Source organism: Lacerta agilis, chromosome 1, assembly GCF_009819535.1.
Source record: "Lacerta agilis isolate rLacAgi1 chromosome 1, rLacAgi1.pri, whole genome shotgun sequence".
Classification (NCBI taxonomy): domain Eukaryota; kingdom Metazoa; phylum Chordata; class Lepidosauria; order Squamata; family Lacertidae; genus Lacerta; species Lacerta agilis.
Window position 1 is genome coordinate 95748227 of NC_046312.1, and position 9615 is coordinate 95757841.

Sequence of the window (9615 nt, forward strand, 5' to 3'; positions counted from 1 at the left end):
GCATATTGGCTTTGAACACTACCTGTCCATGAATTTGCTAAGGCTGATCTTGCTTGCTGGTCAAGAGTTATCATAGGAACACAACATGTGATGCAATAGTTTCACCTTGTGATGCCATTATTTTGTTCCCAGAACAAGAAGGTTGGATACTATCCATATGAGGCAGTGTTATTCCAGATCAGGCTATTTATTGGGCATGTGTTTCACATTCTCTTCTACCTGATTTTTTTTTAAAAGAAATGTTAAAAATAAAAGCAAATAAATTGGAATTTCCAGGGATTTAACCCTGACCCTTTTGCAGTTCTTCTCCAATGTGGACTTCCGCCAGGAGAGGCCATTTTCTACATCAGTGACAGTTCCTTCTGACCTTGGTTGGGCCACCTGCATTCTGTGTTGTTTTATTGTTTGTTTCTTTGTTTATAAAAAACTTGCTTTATCTCTAAATGATACTATAAAATGTTAGCTAGCAGAACCTTTTCTGACCTATAAAAGCATTCCTGAGTGCTACAAAATTAATATTCTTCTGCTTAGTTTCTAAAGATACTAACAATGCAAACTCTTTTCAAGTCTGCTGTATTCTTGAATCTCACGTTCAGGGTAGCAACTACTCAGGGTGCAAGTTGGACCAGTAGTACTGTGTGTTGCTGATTTTGTTGGTGGTGGATTTCAAAGAAATGTCCACCCCTGATTTTTTATTTCTTCTGTGCTGGTTGTATAAAGAACTGTGCCAGTTGAGTGTGAGCTTGTAGGGATAGCTGCTTCTGTGCTTCATTTCTTCCTTCCAGCTTATATTGGGATATCAGAATATCTGAACTAAAATGAATTGTCACTGCTTGAGGATTGAAGAACTATCTATTTGTTTGTATTCTTAAATCTAGGTTAACCATAGGAGCTGTAACATTATGATCACATAAAATTACTGTTTTTCGCTAGGTGAGCGTGGTCCAAGACTCAGTGAATATTTCAGGACAGTCCAGTACAAACACACTAAAGGTACCTGAATGCCGACTAGCAGAAGATCTAGGAAATCTCTGGGAAACAACAAGATTTACAGATTGTAGCTTTTATGTAGGTGGACAAGAGTTCAAAGCTCATAAATCTGTTCTTGCAGGTACCTCCTCCTTCTGTATTATAATTTGTTTGATAAAATTATTTCAACCTTAGCATGGTACTAATGCTTTTGTCTCTTGCTACAGCTCGTTCACCTGTTTTTAATGCAATGTTTGAACATGAAATGGAGGAAAGCAAAAAGGTGAGTGAATGTTTTCATCATCTGACTAGTAGTCACTTAAAGGAGGGGTGGTTTTTTTTTACAGAAAACTGTAAGCTTTTGGTGTAGATCAAGAATGCAATAGCTGGGTAACTGGGTTAGGTTAACTGATAAAAAAAAAAACCTTACAATTAACTTAAAAGGTGATCAAGATTTTAATTGGACATTGTTTAAAATGGCAATTATATATAGTGCAGAAAAACTATGGGTAATAGTGCCACATTAGATGGGCCATTTTGCCTTCATGCTCTCCTGGGGGCAGGGGGCGGGCTGCATTTTCAACAAGACTAACGCATGGCACAATATGGCCTAGCTGCTCCTGAAACGGTCATTGTTACCAAATAAATTGAGGGGCAAAGGATATAGTTGCAAGGATTTAATATTGAGAAGCATTCAAATAAAACTGGCATTGCATTCAAATTTGAACTTTCCCTCAGAAATGGAAATGGAGGGAGTCATTAGAATTAGACATAGAATTAACATACCTGGCCCTTAAGATTAGAAGAGCTAGACCATTAATCTCAGCAAGTGCAGTCTTATGGTTCAGCATGCTCTAGAAACCTGCCTGAAATGTATATGGAGACCCATGGAACCAAGATGTTAAGAGTTAGGGTCTCCCATTTTTAACTTTTGAATAGGATTTGAATGTGCCCACCTTTATTTTGATGCAAGGATTCTAAGCATCTGCAGCAGGAGCTAAATATCTCTTGTCCCATTACATCAGTACACTTTGGATATGAAATAGTAAGCTATTAGGAATTACACAGTGTAGATGGATTGTAATATTTTAAGCCGGAACCATGACAAGTTTTTTCTTGTTTCACATAACAGAATCGTGTAGAAATAAATGATGTAGACCCTGACGTTTTTAAAGAGATGATGAGGTTCGTTTATACCGGGAAAGCTCCAAACCTTGACAAAATGGCTGACAGCTTGTTGGCGGCAGCAGACAAAGTAAGTAATTGCCTGTACAAGGGCTTTATAGGTCATTTGAATGAAACTCAAAATGTGTTTGTTTTGGGAGATTTTTATATAGTTAAGAAAAGCACACTAAGGAACTGGATTATTAGCAGTAGAAATGTATTAGAAGACATAAGATCCTATGTAGTTTAGCTAAATGCTTCCTCTCAGGTGTTCTGGGTGTCTTTAGAGAGAACTTGAGGAACAGCTGCCTTCCTGTGCTGTTGTGCGAATTGAATGGATTTGTTTACAAAGAGTAACTATGCAAAGACAAGTGATAGAGGACTAATTCAGGCCTATTGCCGGTTATGCTGTGTCCAGACATTATCACAGTGTCATGGATACAGAGGGTGAGCTTCAGATGCGAACCCTTAACATTTGTTTAAAGCTTGAGATGACAGCAGCAGGTTTTTATAGCTAATAGTTGGCAAATTGTATTTAAGCTGTATATACTGTATACATAGGTCCTCTTCTGCCAGAGATACAGCCACCCGGTAACATAACCAGCCGGCACAGTCCCATTCCACCTCACACAACCACTGAATGTGTGTTTGAAGGGAGTCTGTGTATTTCCTTCCATTAACACAGTTGGCAATTCACAGTTACTAGAAAGTATATACCTATTAGAAATGTCTGCTTTTTAGATTAAGGTAGGAAAGAACAAATGTGAACAACAACAGGCTTTCCCCCTCTTCCTTTAGTATGCACTGGAACGGCTAAAGATCATGTGTGAAGAAGCTCTGTGTAGTAACCTCTCAGTAGAAAATGTTGCAGACATCCTCATCCTCGCAGATTTGCACAGTGCAGAGCAGTTGAAAGCACAAGCAATAGAGTTTATTAACAGGTATGTAATTGACTTCCTTCCTTTAAAAATAATTTGCATCCCGTGAAGTGAAATCTCCTGAAAAATTAATATCTGGTTATTCTCTCATGCCACAGGTGCAGTGTTCTTAGGCAACTTGGTTGTAAAGATGCAAAAAACTGGAACGGCAAGTACGTACTGGCTATGCTTCAAGCTGTCTGTAAACAGTGTGTGGTATTTGGCGCAAGTCCTGTAATCGGAGTAGACCTATCAAAGCTAATAGATGTGACTAAGGCTCATTAATTGGCTATACTCTGAGTAAAACTTGGTTCAATACAACCCAATCAGTTTTTGTTGTTTTGATCTTAAATTCTATCAGAGCAGAATAAACAACGTATACCAAATACAAATAATTAAAATACCAGTATCCATATAGATTTGTTCCCAACTTCCTCTTCCAAAAGAAATGAAGCCACCTTCTGTTACCAATTTTTTTCCTGTTTCTCCATTTTCTGTAGACTTAAGCAGAGTTGAAACTGAGACTATGGGTGGAATTCATGTCACACTCTTCTGATTGTTCCATCAGTGCAAGCATTTCTGTTTGCCAGATGGAGCAGTCTCTCTTCTCCTCCCCCCGCCCCAAATGTGCTCTTCTGGGGTTTTTCCTCATTCCCTAGAGCAAATTCGGGGGAGGGGGGAACCATGTTTCAATAATGGGAGCCGTTCCCCTGGCTTCTGCTAGCACACTTGAGTTAGTTGAATCCGGGCCAGCAATTCTTTCCTTGTACATAGGGCACTGAAATTGACAAAGAATATCTTCCACTGTTCTCATACCACAAGTGCAGCGTCTTAAGTCACAGAAGATATTCTTGTAATGTCCATCTGGGACAGTATAGGGCCTTTGCTGAAACCTTAAACAAGCTTCCCATGTTGATCCAGGACTCAAAGATCTGAAAGACAGCTTTTGTAGTCATGGTCAAACTTAATCATGTGATACAGAGAAGCCAATGTTGGACTGACTGCAAGTTTTTAAATTATGCTTTGCCAGCAGGGTGGCTGGGGCGACCCAATGGGATGGGTGGGGTACAAATAATAAAAAATTGGCTTAGAATTGAAAAACAAGTTTGCTGCAGATTCTCCAAAAGCTAGATTGTCCTTTGCAGCCAAGTGCACAATTTCTAAAACAGCTGAAAAAACTATCCTTAATAGTACAATGCTATGCATGTTTACTCAGAAGTAACTCTCATTGAGTTAATGGGGCTTGATTCCATAAAAGTATGCATAGGATCGCAGGCACTCTTCTAATCCATGGCTTAGATATACCAGCAAGCTGATTTACCTGGGAGCATGTCCCATTGAACTTACTGTAGTAACTTCAAAGTGGACATACATAGGATTGCATTGTCTCCTGAACCTGATTCTTGTAATTTTTTTATTGACAGCCAAGCCACAGACATCATGGAAACGGCCGGCTGGAAGTCAATGATCCACTCCCACCCCCACTTAGTAGCTGAGGCCTTTCGAGCGTTAGCATCTGCACAGTGTCCACAGTTTGGCATTCCACGCAAACGACTAAAACAGTCATGAAATCTTCCATGAACTATAGAGAATAAAAGACTCCTCATCCCTGTCCAGAGGGGTTTCCACAGACCATCTGCCAGAATTTGCTACCCCCTGTCCACAGAACAGAAAGCTTTTAAGAGTGGATAATAATATATGGTTTAATAATCAGCTTTAATTTAGACTGATAACTCTCCAGTTCACTGAAAGGCCTTAACGTCAGTTACTCTAGTTCATTTGTGGTTTTCTTTTTTCTTTGTTTTTAAATTGTGCCTCGTCTTTTTGACTCGGCTATGTAGGATTGCACTAGCTCCATAATGCAGTAATGCTGATAAATGAAGACCGTTCTTGAAAGGGATCTTCCTTTTTTTAAAAAAACAACAACAACCCAAAACCCAAAATGAAGAGTATAATTTGGTCTTGTGGTAACTGGAAGGTTTCAACTAGCCTCTTATTAAAAGCGCTTGAATCAAGGGGCAGCAAGCACTCCAGTCAAAGTACTGTATTTAGGGTGCATCTGTCTACCTTCAGAGGGTGCTGTCAGGCATGCTGTGGCAATATACTACTCTGAATATAATTTATTTTTCATTGGTTCAGGTGAGTGAGAGAAATATGCAATGTCTTGGCCCAGAAATGTATTTTGCTAGAATTTCTAAATGCTTACTCTGTGAGTGTCTCCGTCAGATGTTAAAAGAAACACACAGTAACCCTTTTTGGCCTGTGTTCCTTTACGATTCATTGCTATTTTACATTTACATTGTACTGAACCAGAGCGAAAGCTAGTATGGAGAGAGAACAAGTGATATATGCTGGGGAAGAAGTGGTTATTTCTCACATAGGATACATGGAAGGTCAAGGATGCTTAAGAATGACCAAATGTAAATTTCAGAAATGGGCCAAATTATGGATTCTCAGTATGCACTTTTAATGTGTAACTTTTGTATGTTGTGTGGTACATATATATTTTGGTTTTGATAAATATGGTACAGCAATTGTGGCCTAACTTTTGAAATACATTAAGATGCCCACAGCCACATGGGATTTAGTTTTGTTACTGCAAACAAGGAAAGCATGACTTTAGAGATGTTGATTCAAAGTGACTATCTCAAGTGTTCATGTTAGAATCCATTCTATTTTCACACTTTGGGTAGGCTTAGCTATGTTCCTTTAGTGTGTGTATGCACAAGCCTGTTCACACTAGTGGAAGTTGCACAGACACACACTTAACAGGAAAAATAGGAGTCTGAAATGTCAGTATTTATAAGCACTGACTTGCTGTTTTTAGCATTTGCTATTGTACTAGCATTGTGGATGGTATTGAAATTCTGCATAATGTGAAAAGGATATAACAACCTGTAAACTGCTTGTAAAGGGCCAGTTTTTCTATACAAACCTTCGCTTTAATGCCACCACTTCCAGTGTTTTTGCTAGCTTTGTTTACAGTTGGGAGGATTTGTCTGCAGCAGTGCACATTTGTAAATGCTTCTTGACTGATTGACAATGAATTTTACTTTAAACCTGGTGATGTGCTAGATCTGTTGTGTGGTAAAAGTTATATTTAACCATAGGAAAAGGGAATTGCTCTGAATTTTTAACTAAATATTTTAATTGACCCGTTTGATTCACATGCTTATTCCATTAAGGTTTGTTTACCTTCTCAAAACGTGCCTCCTTTCTGTTTTTATTGAGGAGCATTGACATGTTTAAAGTTCTCGAGCATGTTTATTAATTTGAGTAAACATTTATTAAAGAACAGTTGGAGGCAAGCAGAGTGCTCCCAAGCCAGCACAGTGCTAAAATGTGAAACATACCCACTTTCTGGCTAATCTCTTTAGGGTGACTTGAATGCAGTATTTGAATTATCATCCTTCAGGCACAGTTAAAGGCCATTTTAATTGCATTCCTGGTGGTTTCAGTGGGCCTCAATATTATTCAGTGAACCAAACTGATACAGAGATGCATCATAGCTTATAACATTTATTGGCAGTTTCTCCTAATCCAAACGAAGGTCTTGTAGGTGTTTTATCAGGTAAGCTGTGTCCCTCTGTTGCAGAGAAACTTCTGCTGCATTGTAAGAGATTATCATAATAATGAACAGCCTCGCAGTGTGAAAGTTGCAGCTATAAAATACAGAGTGACTTCACTGTTTAATACTGTAATTGTCCATTTCAGCTTATTCAAAAACTGCTAGATAGAGCAATCAGATGGAAGTTCTTAAGCATTTTGTTTACAAGTTTTTTAAAAGCATAATAGCACACTTTGTACCAAAAATAATAATAATTAAAACACTGTGCTGTAAGAATTTCTGCATCTCTATGAAAAGTCCACTTGTCAAATTAACAAAATGTATGTCACAAGGTACATTTAGCAGCCAATCATGATAACTGATATACACGCAGGTCCCACTATCGAACACTCTTTATCTGGAATTTCAGTTATCTGTACACAAAGAATTATACCCAAACCTCACTACACAAATGGCTGATTCAGATATCTGAACAGCCAGAGTTTACCCACTTTCTTACTTGTTCGTGGCTTGCTGGTCTGCAGCAGCCATTTCAGGTAGAAACCAGGCAGGGAGATCAGACAAATCATGGATTAGAAATGTTCCCATAGGAAACATTGGAAAGCATCAGCTTGTTATGTGAACGCTTGCCTAACAAACGATTTCCTGGAAATGCATTGTGTTTTGAAAGCAGGAGCTATGTGTATATTCTTCCATGCATTTGCTATTAAAAACACACAAAAAGGGTTAAACAAATCCACATCCCCCCCCTTAGTGCAGTGTTTTCACTCTTCCAATAGTGCTGGCAAGAACAATTTTCTCTGTCTCACTGCAGTCTGATTACATTTCCTCTTTTTCCATATATCCTGATTGGAACTAGACCTCTTTCCAGAGAAGAGATCTAAAGTCCATTAGAGGTTCTCAGTGGGAAAAGGTGAGAAAGGTGATTTTCACTTCCTTCTTCCTTCAGCCCCAGCATTCCATCTCCCAGCTGTCCTGTAGGGTCACCTGACCCCCTAGAACAGCTTTGGGGGGATGCATGGGGCCAAGGGAGCAGCGGAAAATTGGTAGAAATTGGAGGGCCCTGTTGATTTGGTTCTGCCCACTGATAGTCTCTTGATCCTCCCCCTAGTGCTGCAGGAGAAAAGGTCTGTTTGCACATGCGTTTTATGGCTGAATACTTGACATTGGGATTTTCAGCACAGTTACCCAAGTGCCATGTTTGGCTTGCCAACTCTGTCCCTTCAATACCCACCAGCCATCACCATCAACCCCCCCCCCCCCCGAAGGGAGGACCCTGCATGTGTTGTGTAATAGTGTGTGAGATTTTAACAAAGACTTGTTTTTCAGAAAAATAGGACTCTGTTTGCTGTTAAAAGTGGCAGAGGTTTCACTTAACTGAAGTATGTGACAATATACTTCAGAGAAGGAAACTTCAGAAACCCATCCAGATTTCAACAGTCCATTTACTGCATGCTGAAGTATGAATGCATAGTGCCTTTTTGAAATATAATGGGATGAATTTGTTCTTGAAAATTCTTGGAAAAGGTATAGAGGAGTACTGATGTATGAGGAATACATGAATGCAGAATAGAGTGGGTATATCTACAACGGTTTGTCTATCTTCAGAAGCCACAGATGCAAAATATTTTTCAGACATATATTTTCTCTGTGCTCAGTAAACTTGGATTCTTATCTCATTATACATGACAAAGCATCTTTAGCCATCTCACCCCTTGCCTTTTCCTGTAAGACCAATTGCAGTCATTAACAGTCGTCAACAGGTTTTCCACACCTATCAGCCAATCACCCATTCCCACCACCCTTCTGAGTAATACCCCTCCCCACTCTCTCACTATATATAAGGGTCTGGTGACTTCTGTTTCAGTGTATCTGAAGAAGTGTGCATGCACACGAAAGCTCATACCAAGAACAAACTTAGTTGGTCTCTAAGGTGCTACTGGAAGGAATTTTTTATGTTGTTTTGACTATGGCAGACCAACACGGCTACCTACCTGTTTCTAAAATGAGGTTATTGATAGAAGAAAGGCTTAAGATGATTTGTGTTGGGGTTGTGTGTGTGTTTTTTGTTGGCATGGTTTCATTAAATATGGAATTTCAATGAGTTTTTGATGACATCTCCCTTCTAAGAGTAACACAGAGTGCAGTATCTGTGTTTGTCCTCTTATGAAGAGGCTGTTCCTTCAAGGTCAAGTCTAAGTAATTGTGCTAGTAAAGTTCCTATAGAAATTGCTAGGTTAAACAGTGGGAGATGCTTTGTTTTTAGGCTATAACATGATTTCTTAAACCAATTGATGTTTGTCCCAAGTTTTAATTCTTATTGGCTGGGTTGATTGGATTTTCTTAACACTTCCTGCAAACTGTTAGGTACTGGTTTGTTTTACAACACAAGTGCATTGAATTGCTTGCTTCCTGCTTGCAGCAAATGGACTTCCCCTGAAATGGACACTCATTATTTTTGTCAGTGTTTGCTGTGGTTTGCGTTAATCATACTCTGTAATCTAGTTAATCCTGGATTTTGATATGTCAAAATGAAGGTTTCTCTTTAGTTCTGTTTTAGAATCTAAACATTGGAAGGACTTTAAACCTGGGTCTTAGCTGGGAGTTATTCACATTACCTATCATGTTAAACACTTGCATCAAACCATCCAGCCTTTTATATCCGCCTGATGTTAACAGTGAAATACTTTTTGTACCTTGTTGCTGAAAATATTTTTGCATTTCAGGACATCAAGTTACAATAAAGTTGTTACTTATACAGAAATCTTCTGTGTACCTTGTTGTCTTTGAGACGCTGACTTTGCTACGTTTCCCTTGACATATAGCAACTTCAACGATGATCACAACATTGTTCACCATCTTGACATTTTTTTTATTCAGAAATGAATAGAAAACAGATCACTTTGTATACACAGGTTCACAACTTCACACACACACACACATTATATTGATTATAGAGATGCACATAGGCTGCTACATTGTAGGAAGTGTCATAAA

General features: G+C 38.9%; 1 protein-coding gene across 1 annotated transcript in view; it reads left to right on the top strand.

Moving 5' to 3' along the window:
• SPOPL (speckle type BTB/POZ protein like) overlaps positions 1-6204 on the top strand; it is a 29881-nt gene extending 23677 nt beyond the window's left edge. Inside the window, exons 6-11 of the mRNA XM_033164143.1 lie at positions 934-1111; positions 1197-1252; positions 2102-2224; positions 2932-3074; positions 3170-3223; positions 4475-6204. Coding sequence (XP_033020034.1) covers positions 934-1111; positions 1197-1252; positions 2102-2224; positions 2932-3074; positions 3170-3223; positions 4475-4619 — 699 coding nt within the window. The 3' untranslated portion in view covers positions 4620-6204. The remainder of the gene's footprint in view (positions 1-933; positions 1112-1196; positions 1253-2101; positions 2225-2931; positions 3075-3169; positions 3224-4474) is intronic.
• Positions 6205-9615: the final 3411 nt, after the last annotated feature.